The 15,066-nt window shown below is 37.0% G+C and overlaps 1 protein-coding gene and 1 long non-coding RNA gene across 3 annotated transcripts in view; one reads left to right on the plus strand and one right to left on the minus strand.

The window, feature by feature from the left end:
* The first annotated feature begins 528 nt into the window (after nucleotides 1-528).
* Nucleotides 529-3,990, plus strand: LOC131356616 (uncharacterized). Of its 2 annotated transcripts, none has more exons than XR_009205045.1 (3): nucleotides 529-631; nucleotides 1,529-2,631; nucleotides 3,593-3,990. It is a non-coding gene; the product is annotated as an uncharacterized LOC131356616 (long non-coding RNA). The 2 variants fall into 2 exon arrangements; XR_009205046.1 differs by having other exon boundaries at nucleotides 614-631; nucleotides 1,545-2,631; nucleotides 3,593-3,989.
* A 5,194-nt stretch (nucleotides 3,991-9,184) lies between these two features.
* The window catches only part of LOC131356613 (carcinoembryonic antigen-related cell adhesion molecule 5-like), a 30,249-nt gene continuing 24,367 nt past the window's right edge, over nucleotides 9,185-15,066 (minus strand). The window contains exons 5-6 of the mRNA XM_058395746.1: nucleotides 9,631-9,906; nucleotides 9,185-9,486 (exon numbers count right to left, since the gene is read on the minus strand). Coding sequence (XP_058251729.1) covers nucleotides 9,200-9,486; nucleotides 9,631-9,906 — 563 coding nt within the window. The 3' untranslated portion in view covers nucleotides 9,185-9,199. The remainder of the gene's footprint in view (nucleotides 9,487-9,630; nucleotides 9,907-15,066) is intronic.

The following is a 15,066-nucleotide window of genomic DNA, read 5'->3' on the forward strand; positions in this document are numbered from 1 at the left end:
AGTGGCGTGTGTTAAAGCTGAGCCACTTTACCACTTCCTGTGTTCTAACAGAGAGAGAGAGAGAGAGAGAGAGAGAGAGAGAGAGAGAGAGAGAGAGAGAGAGAGAGAGAGAGAGAGAGAGACCCCACCCCATCATCTGACTATGACCCCTCTTGACTGTAGATAATTGGTTTGATATTCGACACACTGGATAGAAGTTATTTTTACGTCTAACAGGTGCATGAAGTAGAAATATGAACAATCAATTTATTTCAAATATTGTTATTGTCAGTTGTGGTGTGTGGTTGTCTGTCATAGCATAATGTTCATATTGCTGTTATAGTGTACTGTCCAAGTTGTTTGATTCTTTGACAATTGTTCTTGAATCTTTCATAAACTAAATTGAAAAAAAAAACCTAGTCAATGCCATCCTCCTATGAAAATGTAATCATAACTAGCGAGTTTGTCCAAGTGGAGTTGCCGTACAGAGCTGTGTAACAAGTGCTCGCGCATGCGCAGTTCAGATCAGACGGCGGTTCCCCTCCATGCTCGAGTCTCCTGCTTGTAGTCCATGTGATGTTCTGCTCTTGTCAGGACCGTGTTACAGCAAGACAAAAGTCACAACTCATCCAGATAGTTGAAGACACTTAAGGTAAGATCAACTAAGTTCCGATTATAAATGTACTTAGTGTTAGCTTTATATTGTAGACTTCTGGAAGAAAGTATGTCCGGGGGCGGGGCTAGGGGGAAACAGATCCCCAAACAGAGTTGGACACAACACCGGCATTACTTTTGAAAACTGCCACAGCAGAAGAAAATCCTCACAACTGTAACGTTAGCAGAAGAGACTGAACAAGCTTTGTCTAAATAACTAAGCGCTAGGCAACTAACACGTCGAGCTAGCATTAGGGCTAATGTTAGCTAGCTACAAATGTTGGTGCCAGGTTAGCTAGCTAGCACGTTAGCCGTCCTACATGACGGTCATGTTAAATCAAGCAGAAACGAGCTAACGGCACCGTTACAGTTGGGAATATTTTCTTCTGCTATGGCAGTTTTCTAAAGTAATGCCCGGTTAGCTCCTAACGCTAACTCTGACTGAAACCAGCGTTTAGCTAACGGTAGCTAGTTACCATGATGGGACAAAGCTAGCTGTTGGATAGATGTTTTAATTTTGTCCTCTTTTGGTCAGAGCAGCGTGTCGCAGCAGGTTAGAGTACAGTTGTTGTACAAGGGATTCAAACCTTGATATTTTATACTAATATGTGGACTTGGTGTATGAATACAGGTGTCTTTACACATAGAGACTATTTAAACGGTTATTATTGGGTTTACGGAAGTGACGTCTTTGGTTCGTGAAGGTTTCCGGTTATCTTTTGCACACATTCAAAAACATCGGCGTGAAGCCGTTTATATGGCGTCAAATGATGTGTATATGCTGCCTTTATATTGTTTATATATTTTGTTTACATTTTTGTAAAATCACTTTTGTAATTGAAGTTAAGCTGTGTTTATTTGTATCTTTATAGATTTTGTTTGTTGTATGTTGCAGGACTTTTATTTTGAAGCCTCGGTTCCGGGTCTCGTGCAGATGCTGATTTAGCGGGAGGGTTTTTAGTGAAGAAAGTTAGCGGTAAGCACGGACATTATGGATGCTCTGATAAAAGTTTATTCTAGTCATAAAAAGAACTTAAACTATCATAAAGAAGATTTAAAGACTATTTCCCTTTCTCACAGCATGCAGCCAACGAGGTATTTGTTTATTTGTCTGTATTTTCTGTCTGTAAACTGCCATTGCTTCTGTTCCTCACGCTTTCACTGTGTGTCAAGATAATGTGTTTGTTGTGTTTTGTTGTTACTGTGTTTAGTTTTCACGGTGGATTTGAGGAAAAGTCTTCAAATAAATCAGTAACAGGAGATCCGTGTGTGTGTTGATGATCTTGGAGACGGTCATGTCATCAATACACTTGTCGATGTAGCCGGTCACTGATCCCGTGTTCTCCTCCAAGTTGATAGAGTCTCCGTTGGTTGCAGCCTCCCTGAACATATTCCAGTCAGTGAACTCAAAACAGTCCTGAAGAGCAGAGGTGACTCCTGCTGACCAGGTTTTCTACTGTTTCAGAACCGGTTTAGAGCGTCTGACCAGCGGTCTGTATGCTGGAATTAACATAACAGAGATGTTGTCACCATTCTGTGTTGATGTAAACACACACACCACCACCCCGAGTCTTACCGCACAGAGCTGCATTTCTGTCGGCAAGAAACAATGAGAGCCCGGCTATCTGAATGGCGGCGTCTGGAACTCTGTTGGTGAGCCACGCCTCTGTGAAAACAGACGCAGCAGTCTCTAAACTCTCGCCGTGTTTACTGGAGTCGGACGTGGTCTGGTTTATTGTCCATTGAGCAAACGTTGGACAGAATAATGGACGGGAGAGCCGGCCAGCTAGGTTTTGTTTTAGCCTAGCACGGACACCTGCCCGCTTTCCACACCTTCCGCCTTCCTCAAGCACCGCTTGCGACATCCCCTCTCCTGGCCACCAGCATCAGGTGACGCTGAGGTCTGAAGGCCTGGTCTTCACAGCAAGCCGAGGTTCAGAAGTTTTCTGAGTAAATCATCATTATGGAAGTGGCATCTTTGGTCCTTGAACATTTATGGTTAGTTGTTGTGCACATTCAAAACCTCAGTGGGAGGCCGTCTATACACTTTTGTAATAATATTGGGTGTGGCTATATCTGTCTATCTTTGTATGTGACTATCCATGAAAACCACAAGAGAACTGACTTGAAAAGTCAATGTTTGCCTCTAGTTTTGACTCAATCTAAAGTTGTCGTTATACATGTACTAATCTACTGTTACTTTTACTGTTACTAGCAACACAAGTTTATGTATTAGAATATTAAAAGTTAAAGACACTAGCAGACACTGAATTGAATGCAGCTTCTTGTTTATTATTTATACACACAAGTCTCAGATATCACAGATGGAGCCTTTAAACCCTCTGACACACTGTTCCACAGCAACAAGGATCGCAGCAACATGACAACAAACTTCACCTCACCTCCAGACTTTCTGAATGTAGAAAATAATTACGTTTGCAGTAGGTAATAATGGCACAGAGTTATTTTACTGGTATACATTTAGAAATGTAATTTATTATTTGCACAGATATACAAGCCATGCAAGTGTAATGTCCACTAAGAACCTCACCAGTCACCATAGCGAGAAACCATGTGGAGTAAGTTTTGGACACCGAATGACTTGCTCCATCTTCACCACAGACAAGACAAATGTCTTCCACACTGTATGAGCAGATGTTCCCAACTTTTCCACTTAGAAAATAGTTATAAACATCCAGACTGTGATAAGCTTTTACAGATTCTCTCGTATAGACACACTCAGGTTCAACCAGATAATGATACACATCTGGATTTGAGACAGATTTATAAAGTACACTCTTGGTATATTGTTTTGATAGATTTCAGAAATGAAAATGGTGACACTGTAAATGTTTCAGGACCAGACATGCACAGCAGCATTGCAGTGCGTTTGTTATTGTTTACATTTAACATTTATGAAATGGTCTATATAGAATTGTTTCTTTTTCCTCTCTTGCAGCTGCAGTAATGAAATGGAGCAAAGACACAGCCGAGGAGACGATCAAACAACATGCTTCAGATCTCCTTAATCATGCAGCAGTGAGAGAGAGAGGGATTGGTGTTTATTTATTCATTTTTATCCACTGCAGTGTGAGGTAATTATCAGGTTTGTTTATCACTTTCTCAAACACACACACACACTTACACTCTATATTATTCCACTCCCTTCACAATTTTCCCACATTTCTTTTTAGACTGCTGCTACAACAATAAAACACAATGATCTGTTTTTCTGTTAACTGTGTATTGTGTTTACATCCACAGCATTTTACTATTGCACTTTATTCATTACAAAACTGTGTAGTGGTCAGTGCTGCACTGTCCCTGGTCAGTTATTGTACTGTACTGTACTGTCTTGCACTGTTTACACACATGCACTTTATGTAGTACTGTGTAGGTCTGTGTAGTGAACTTAGTTCTGTGTTGTCTCCTGTAGTTGTGTGTTTTATGTAGCACCATGGTCCTGGAGGAACGTTGTTTCATGTTACTGTGTACTGTACCAGCTGTATGTGCTTCAAATGACAATAAAAGCTACTTGACTAAACACCAGTGACCTGGAGTCCCAGTTAATGACGTCCGCTCGTAACAACGAGTCTAAAGTCTTTACTTATGGTTTAGTAACTGGATACATGGAAATATTCTCAAAGAAATCCTTATTTTAACTCATTTCAGCACTTTTCAACACTCTACACAGTTCTGGAGCACATTATTCTCACACCAGTCTCTTCACTACACAAATCTTTTCTGATTGGCTCATAACAGATCCATCATAACAGGAGAAACTTCCTATTGGACGATCAAATAAAAACTGTTACAGCAATTACATTTCACATAACTGAACACATTCATACTCAATATATCCTTCTTACTGTATTATATTTATGTATAATTTCATATTAAGAAACTAAATCATGTAATTTTTATCTAAAAATGTAACATTATCTAAATGTACATTAATTTCTCACTGTGTACTTTATTTATTATTATATATTTATTGGTGCAATTATCAAAGTCTGCCAATCATGTAGCAGCAGCACAATGCATACACTCATGCAGTAACACACACACACACCAGTCTGTATAGATTACACAAACAAAAAGAAAGCCTTGTTGGTGAGAGAGGTCAGAGGAGAATGGTCAGACTGCTTGGAGCTGACAGGAAGGCTACAGTACCTCAGTATGTGGGGGTCAGTGATTGAAAAGTGAAACTAAAATGTCTTTGACTCCCTCTAGTGGTAACTGCTGTATGGTTTTAATCCTGACTAGTAAGGGGTGGATTCTTCAATACATCCAACCAATGATTTGCTCCTTCACATCCTGCACGATAATGCAGTCTTTAAAAAGCAGGAACAATCTGCTGAAGCAGTCATGTGTTTTACACAGTCGAGACTTAAGAGAATAAAATAATGAGTCAGTACATGGAAGTGAAGGAGAATGATTGGATCATGGATGAAACATCACTACATGTGAGAGTTTCCTTAAATCCCTGTAATGTTTTATTAGACCTGATATCTGTCATGTGATTTGTTGTAGAATAGTTTTAAATGTAATCTGATATAGGGAACAAAACATGATGAGCTTTAGTTGAGCCCACAAATAGTTTTCTCACTGAATATCACATTTTCCTTCATAACACACACTAATGATGTCTAACAGCCAGCTGATTTTTTTTCTTTTCCATGAGAAATGAATTTTAAAATCTCGTACACAAATGATACTGTAACTACTACATACTGTTTCATTGTGGACTCAATTACAGAGTGAAACCCCAGAACTGCAGAACTTTTATTTTGAAAGATGTCCGGAAGTACTAGTTACAGGCTTGTTCCTGCTTTTATTGCTTGTGGTTTCTCTGTTTGGAAGGTGTATATTATTCTCTTTTATATATAGTTATATATATCTGTCACTCCTCTACAAAGGTGCAGCAAAGGGCTGTGTCAAAGTCTGGTCTTAAGTATACTGCTGGACAGGTTCAGGAAATCCAGGTTCATCATCCTGGAGAAGTCTGTAATTTGTTCTCCTGCTATCACTGTGTGCACCACTGCTGCCCTCTGCTGGCTGCTGTCGGTGTAGCATGGTCTCAGAGTAACAAACAGGATTTAATGTTAATTAATACAGTAAAATATACAAGAAACTATTTTCATGTTACAGTTTTCCCCTTGAAGAAGTGTGTGATGTTCTTCACTGCAGACACCTAGCAACAATTCACCCCAGTTCTGTAGAGCGTGTTAGTGCTCATATACAACACTGATTTAGGTCTAAGCTTGATTTACAAACCTCTAACCCTGACTGTCTTACTCCCTCTGCCAGGACTGGGAAGAAATGCACTTATGATGATGTTGTCTAGCAGAGTTTTACACTGAAACCATGTACTTCACTTCATAAGTAGCTTTTGATTGGCTGTAATGTTGATTTCCTGATTGGTTTTCAGTGTTGTGTTAGTCCTGTACATCAGTGTACCAGTGTGTAGACATGCAGAAAGAGTAACAACACTTCTGTTTGATTCCTCATTTACTCCTGACCTTTACTGCACTGAGATCCTCTACTGACACTGAATAATACTGCAGGATCGAGTTATCTGATAAAACTTTATTAATCCCACGGAGGAAATTCCAATGTTACAGCAGGAGACAAGAAACATTATGAGACAATGAAAAGACAACAATATAGCAGCAGTGAACTGATAATGATGTATTTATTTAATTGATCAAACATTTCATTCATAAATCTCCTCAAACAACTACAATTAAAGTTCACACAGCTGAAAAGTCACACAAATCTAACATCAGTGTCTAACTGAGATGTCTACTCCTTGGTCTATAAATAGAACAAAATCTCTCCAAAAACGTCTACTCCTCATTATTTAACTCGAGAAAATCTCATAGAGAAATAAAATAAAACACAGCAGTACAAATACAGTAGAAGTAGAACTAATACTGAGAAAACACAAAACACAATATTAGTTCAGCACCATATTTCAGATGACCGTCAATAAACTTGTTTTTATATTGCATACAAAGCTGGATGTAGGGCTTATTGAACACTACACACATGATCACTTTCACCTCATGAGGAGGTTTACAGGCTTTAGCTAAACAAATCCATTCAGAACAGTGAGGGTGTCTAAGATGCTGAGAAAATAACAGCAGGACATTAAAATGAGAAATCAGAATTATTTTAAAATCCACACAAAACCATAAAGAACAAGAAATTCTGAATTATTTTTCCAGTAAATATATCCTCTTTTTATAGATGAACGTTGACTGCATTCTCAATTCTCTCTTCATCAGTGTGAGCTGTTAAAGAAATTTAAAAAGTCATTTCTTTCATATCAAAATTTATTCCATGTAATTATAGCACGAAAAAAAAAAACTGCATTTGATATTGTCCTAAACACAGTTTAAATGGTGTTTTTAATTTTAATTTAAGAACAAATGTAGATTTTTGCTTTTAAAATAAGAAGAGTGCTTTCTACATTTCCTCAGGTGAAGATGTTTTTCTCACAATAATTAAAGTCATGATGCTCGTTATGTGAAGTGTCGAGACGTACTGAAAGAGTTCTTACCTCGAGCTCTGTAACATATGAGCAGCAGAATGATGGTCACCAGCAGATACGGAGAGACCGTCACCACACTACAGATCAGCATGAGCACTGAGAATGGAGCTTCTACACCTGATGGACCTGAAGCAGAATAAAATAATAATCATGCTGAACTGTTTGAATTATTATACATGACCCTGAGTAGCACACAAGAGTAATCAACATAAACAGAGGTATTCAAAACGTTCCTTCACATCTCTTATTGATTATTTATTGGTAACTGTGAATTTGTATTCAGCCTGGAAGGAAACACAGGTATCCTTACTCAGAATTATAGAAATTGCAGGTAATGTATTGAGGGAGGAAAACTGTTGTCTTTGTCAGATTGAACAATTCTTCCCAGTTGGAATTTTAAATAATCTGAAACATTTCCCCTTTTCCTTTAACATTAAACACACTCCATGAAGACTCACCATGCACTGTGATGTGGACAGGATTACTGTTTCCTCCAGATTCAGACTCACACCAGTAAACTCCAGTGTAGGATGTGGAGAGGAAGCTGATGTTACATGTAGATCCTGTAACTGATCCCCAGTGTGAACAATCTAACACTCTCTCACTGTGTGTGTATCGCCTCACTGTCCATCCAGTAGAGTTACTCTGGTCCTCACAGCTCAGTGAGAGAGAGTCATTAGTAAAGTGTTGAGTTCTGCTGGGATTGATGATCAGAGAGACTGGAGGAGATTCACCTTAAACATAGAAAAGTAGCCATGTGAATAAATAAAAAACTAAATTAGGACATGCACAATAATAAGCAGAACACAGGATAATTAATGTATTGATTTTGAAAGTTTTTATTTTCTTGTATGGTACCAAGAAAAATGACCCAATAACAAGAGCTGGAGAAATCACAAAATAAAGGGGAACACAAGGAACATCATAACAGTAATTATCTACCAGCATTTAGTACTCTGACATGTACTTATGAATAAATAAATGCTGCATTAATCTGATCTTACATTCACACTTTTCTATTCTACACTTCAACACAACAGTTAATTTTCCTCACCAGTGATCCATAGTGGCTGTGGATTGCTGTACTGTGAGTGAAGGGCTGGTTCTCCTCTCTCTCCTCTGCACATATAAACTCCTGTGTGATTAAGAGCAGCAGGACTGAGAGTGTATTTGCCTCCAGATCCTCTGCTGCTGTCTGAGAGGAGCTCCACATACACGCTATAGCCACCATTATTATTTATTCCAGTTAAGCCGTCTCTGTAGGGAACAACTGTGTACCAGCTGAATGTCCAGTCTGTAGAGGAGTCTGTAACCTCACAGCTTAGAGTCACTGACTCTCCTTCAGTCAGCCAGCTCTGTGGAGATACACTCAGTACTGCCTGTGGTCTCTCTGTTGCACAGGAAATACAAACAATGTCTTTTCTAGATGTATTTAATACCCAGTAAGAAGCTTTTCATGAATGTCTAACTGCACATTTTCATGTCTCCAGAAATCCTCACACACTCACCTGATACAGTCAGTGTAACTAGAATCTGTCAGCAGTCACGATATCTTACAGAAACACTACAATTTTACACAGACCTGTTTAACTACAAAAGACCAACTAAGAACTAAGAATTAAAAATACTAATTATTCTGAGTTACTGTACTTTCTATCCATTTATTGTTGAGGAATGTCTGCAAAAGCAGTTCTTGTTCTCACTTACATTATAGCAGCTATAAACAGTCATATCATCAATAACATATTTTTCTCACTCCTTTAATGAATCAATAAATTCGTTGTTTGTTTGTTTTTGTTTATTAAATAAAATGTTTTTAAAATGTTGCAGTGGATGTCACCAGCCACAAAAGATAAATTCTTGTATATACTATATGTGTTTTAGGATTACTGTGAACATAAAAATAGCAGGAAATAACAATATATTATAAAGCAATATTTACAATTATTACAATATAATTAAGCAATATTATAACACCTCTAACAAACGTAATCAGAGTAGAGGAAAAAGTCATGACATACCTCTCACTGTAATCTTGACAGGATCACTGAACTCTGTGAAGTAGTAGTAGTTGTTGTTTATCCTGTTTGCCCGACACTTGTACTCTGTTTCTCCTGCATTATCGACTGTCACTTTAAGTGTGTTCTCTTGTTCACTGCTCAGATTCTGTAACTGATTATTTCTGTACCACTGAAACTCCCATCCAGTCCCCTGCTGCAGCTCACAGCTCAGAGTGACGGTGTCTCCAGTGTAGACGGAGCTCTGAGGATTCACTCTCACAGTCGCTTTGGGTTTTGCTGTTGATCCCAAATGAAAAATTATTTGTACAGAAAATAAACTATCAAAATAATTTGTACAAATTTCCAGGAGTTTCAGCTGAAATGAAAAATCATAATTACAATTACACTGTAATCAAAGTAGAGGAAAAAGTCATGACATACCTCTCACTGTAATCTTGACAGGATCACTGAACTCTGTGAAGTAGTAGTTGTTGTTGTTTATCCTGTTTGCCCGACACCGGTACTCTATTTCTCCTGCATTATCGACTGTCACATTAAGTGTGTTCTCTTGTTCACTGTTCAGATTCTGTAACTGATTATTTTTGTACCACTGAAACTTCCATCCAGTCTCCTGCTGCAGCTCACAGCTCAGAGTGACGGTGTCTCCAGTGTAGACGGAGCTCTGAGGATTCACTCTCACAGTCGCTTTGGGTTTTCCTGTTGGTATGAAATGAAAAATTATTTGTACAGAAAATAAACAACTATAAAAAAAATTGTTTCCAGCTGAAATGAAAAATTATAATTATAATTACAGCATAGTGCAGGTTTCCTGTACCATTTCATGTATATATATATATATTTTTTTTCATTACAGTTGTTTTTAACCATTAACACTTCATAACTATTTGTGAAAATAATTTCTTACATGTCTCACACATTCACTCCTGGTGTTGGAGGTACTGTATATTGTGTATTTATTTTTTTCTTTTAACAAAGTTTAAGTAATAAAACACTCTGTCTAACACTGTTATAGACTTCCTGTTTCCACCCTGTAGTACAGATTATTTTTAACAGCATGTGCCAATGATTACAGTTTAATTATTTAATGAATGAGTGTAATGTTCATACATTTATATTTACAGTTACTGTTGTGAAATGTCTGCAAAACGAGTTAGTTCCTGTTTTTGTCACATTATGGGGCTGGAGGCAGATACAAGTGTAGAAGTTCATTTATTTACAGAGAAAAAATAAACTATAAAAATGTGACACAGAAACAAAGCAAAAACAAACACTAGATCAGGGATGTGGAAGAATAAACACACATGGATAATATCAGTATTTTCTGTCCCCATAACATCCAATTATGGAATTGTAGATATGTGTTATATAAGAGCAAATATTTATTTTACCAAAGTAAATGCACCTTTTAGATAAAACTGGAAATATCTTATGATTAAACATAAACTTTAAATGATGGAAACTGTATGACAGTGTTATCAAAACAATCCCACAATCTAGTTCAAATGCCATACAATTTATATCATAATAATGAACATGCTCTCACTAGCCCAAATTTTCACAATACCATAATTATGAAGGCCTATGTCAAAGAGCTATAACCTTTATGAAACAACAGATGATTTATTGTGATGTAGATTTGCCTGTACACTTAGAGAAGATTCACATTACTGGTTATTTCCTAAATTTAGAGAAAAAAAAGTGATTGTTGGCATTATTGTAAAAGATGACATATCAGTCAGTGCAATTATTATTCTTTTAAAACTTTTTAACTTTTTTGGGTTGTTTTTTTTTTTTTACGCAGGAACAGATTTCTTAGATTTCTTTAGATTTTTTTAATTTCACAACAAAAGACAGTACATTGTAGACAAACAAAACAACAAATAAGAACAAATGATGAGAAGACAAGACTTAAGTTACCCATGTACAGTGTGTGTGTTTGTTTGCATAAGCACACCGGGGTAATGGGTGGAGGGGTTGTTTTTGGAAAAGAGAAAGGAGAGAGCAAAGAGGGAGGACACAGGAAGAGAAAAAAAACATAATAATAATAATAATAATAATAACAACAACAACAACAACAACAACAACAAAAGGAAGGAAGGAGAGCAAGAAGGAGAAAAGAATACAGGAAGAAGGGAAAAAAGAAAATAAAGGAAAAAAAATAAATAAATATAAGAAAATAAAGAAAAGGACAAATATATAACTCAAAAATGCACGGCCCTCACCTTATTGTAATAATAAAGTTGGGGAGGGGGGTCGTTTATTCAAGGGGGCTCCAGGGTGGTCCAGCTAGGTATGGTCTACCTTTTTTTTTTTCTTCGGTTTAGCCTGACCAACATTCTCCCGCTCTGAGTCGCTCTCAACCCCTACAGGTGAGGGCTGGCCCATCACTTGTTACCCTCCTAAACCACTCCCCAACCCTAAGGAGGGAGCTTGTTTATCTGGGCAAAACAGTCGACAAAATGCAGTTGTGGCCAAAACTGAAACCCCTCCTGTTCCAATAATAAATTAAAAAAACAAACAAACAAAACAAAAAAACCCTTTTGTTTGGATGATAGTGACAGGTGATACTAATGGTAGATTGATAGGTAAGTATAAATAAATAAATAAATAAATAAATAAATAAATAAATAAATAAATAAATAAATAAATAAATAAATAAATTTGTTTTTAGGAATTTCCAGGTGTGTGTGTGGGGATGTACGTGGCTTTTGTATGGTATGTAGCAGTTATTTGTTATGTGTTCTGTAAGAAGATTAATCTAGTGACTGATATGTGATACGTTTTTAGTTTTCCAGTTAAGAAGAACGATTTTGTTTGTGATAGTTAGAGAAATGTTTAGTGGGTTTCTGTATTTAACTGGGAGATAGTCGCCTTCTGAGATGTTTCCGAGCAAACAGAGAGATGGGGATGTGGGGATTCTGCAGCTCAGGATGGTGGAGAGTTTCTCTGTTACCTCTACCCAGTGGGAGTGAACTGGTTTACATGCCCAAGTGGAGTGGAAGTAATTGTCTATGGTACCTGAGGTGCACTGTGAACAGGTGTCTGTGTCGGTTAAACCCATTTTAAACATTTTACTTTGGGTGACATGGATTCTGTGGATAGTCTTGTATTGTATGAGTTGTAAATTTGTGTTGCTGGTCATAGAGAATATATTGTTAGACATTTCTGTCCAAAAGTCGGAGTTGGGGGAGAAAGTAAGATCTTTTTCCCATTTTGCCATTGGGATTGTTGTCATAGTGCCTTTATTGGATATGATTTTAGAGTTTAGATAGTAGTTTCTTTGAGCTTGTAATGTTCATAATCTCATCAGTTAATTTGGAAGGCTGTAGTGGGATATTAGTTATATTAATTTTTAATTTAATTATGGATTTGAGTTGCTGGTATTGGAGGAACTGTTCTCCCCCAACTCCATACTTCTCCATTAGTGTCTTAAATGATAGAAATTGGTTATTCTCAAATAGGTGGTGAAGGTGGGTGATTCCTTTATGCTGCCATGTTGGAAAGTGAACTGGGGTATTGTGTAGTTGAAAGTCAGGATTGTGCCAGATGGGGGTGTATCTATATTGTGTTAATGTTAATTTGGTAATCTTGGGATCTTTCCACCATGCTGTCAGAGTTGATGAAATAGTAATATTCTTGAAATAGTTCATTTTTTTATTGATTACAGCATGAAAGTGAGATCAGTGACTGAAATACATTTACATTGATTTTGTTCTCGGTCTATCCATGAGTTGGTGAAATTATTCTTTTGAATCCATTTGACAATGTTAAATGTTTCCTTTAGTGAATTGTAGGGGTCCTGTAAATGTAATAATATGTCATCTACATAAACACTTATTTTATGTTGTAAATTTGTATCCTGAATTCCTTTCATTTTGATGTTTTCTCGTATGGCTGCTGCTAGTGGTTCTATAAAGATGGCAAATAAGGACAGGGAGAATGGGCATCCTTGTCTGGTTCCCCAGTGAACTGTGAAACTCTGTGAGGTATTCTGGTGGCTAGTGTTTTGGTAATTATTTTTTAAGTCTGTATTGATGAGGGAAAGGGGTCGGTAGCTGGAAGGGTGGGTTGGGTCCTTATTGGGTTTTAGTAGCCATAACAGCTGTCATAAGTGTCATAAGTCATAAGTGTCATAACAGCTGTATTCATGAGTGCTGGTGTTGTTGAGGTAGCTTTAATTTCTGTAACTACTCTGTGATAAAAACTGTTTATTTACTTGTGATAAAAACTGTTTATAGAATTCTGCTGGAAATCCGCCGGGTCCAGGTGATTTGTTATTGGGCATTTTATTTAGTGCTTTATGGAGTTCATGTTCTTGGGATAGTGAAGGCAGTTTACGGTTGTTTAGAAAGAGGTCTATATCTGACTGATTTACATTGTGATCAGAGGAGTATAGGTCACTGTAGAAGTTTTGAAAAACAGCATTAATATCCTGTGAATTGTGGACCATTTCACCTGTAGAGTTTATTATGGATGGAATAATTGCTATCTTTTTTATGTTGTAGTTGATTTGCTAGATATTTACCTGTTCTGTTGCTAGACTGGAACTGTTCATATTTAAGTTGTTGAATGATCGTTTTGGTTTTTCTGTGTATAATACTCTCATATTGCATTTTATAATAGTTTAACTCGTTCTGTGTTTGTTCACTGGGATTATTTGAGTATGAGTTTGTTCATTCTTTAACAAATCTTTCAAATCTTTTGCTCTAAAGTGGTTTCCTGTTTTTGTTGCTGTTTTTTCTTGTATGATGAGTAGGATATTATTTTACCTCTTAGAACTGCTTTGCCTGTTTCCCATAGTACTGATGGTGTGATATCAGGAGAGTCGTTCATCTCCAGAAAGGATGCCCACTCTTCCCTTAATGAGATGATCAAATTCAATGTCTTGAAGTAGTGATGAACTGAAATGCCATCTTGTGCAGGGTTTAATATGAGCGTGGATGTTTAGTGTGATGGATATGGGGGCATGGTCACTGATTATGATTAATGATGAATTATGGTCAGTTACATGTTGGGTGAATGAGTTGCTAATGAGGAAAAGATCAATTTGGGAAAAAGTCTGATGGAGTGGGGAACAGTAAGTGTATTCTCTAGATGTGGGGTTATTTATTCTCCAACTGTCATTGAGTCCATGGTGATACATATATTGTTTTATTATTTCAGAAGAGTGCCAATTTCTTGTGTTATCAGAGGAACTTGAGCGGTTGATTTTGGGGTTTATAACAGTGTTGAAGTCACGAGCATTGATGATGTTTGTTGAGTCACATAATAGAGAAAATAGATTATGAAAAACAGATGGATTCTCATTGCTTGGGCCATATATGTTAAAAAATGTAAGCATTGTATGATTAATTGATGCATTAATGATAATAAATCTTCCTTCTAGATCAATAATAGATGTATTGTGGACCAGTGGTATATTTTTATTTATTAAGATTGACACACCTCGTTGTTTACTTCTGTATGTTGTTGAGAATATTTTATTATATTGCTTAAATGTTAAGTTTTGCAGGTCTGAGTTTGTCAAATGTGTTTCCTGTAAGAAGTATATCAGCTTTAAGCTTAGTTAGGTGATTGATGACTTTAAATCTTTTTGTCTGGGTTCTGAAACCACACACATTCCACAATACTACTTTAAGGTGTTGTGTTATTGGTTGTTAAAAGTAAAATGTCTTAATCTAAACGATGGAACGTTATACCTGCCTATGTGTGTGTTTAATACATGTACTGAAGCTGAGGGAATAGAAAGAAAGAAGGAGGGAAGCAGGAGGAATGTAGCGAATAAGGAAAACATGGGCTTAAAAACATTGGTTGATGTGTGTGTGTGTGTGTGCGCTGTAGTTGAAACATAACAGT

This window comes from Hemibagrus wyckioides, linkage group LG07 (assembly GCF_019097595.1).
Source record: "Hemibagrus wyckioides isolate EC202008001 linkage group LG07, SWU_Hwy_1.0, whole genome shotgun sequence".
Lineage (NCBI taxonomy): Eukaryota > Metazoa > Chordata > Actinopteri > Siluriformes > Bagridae > Hemibagrus > Hemibagrus wyckioides.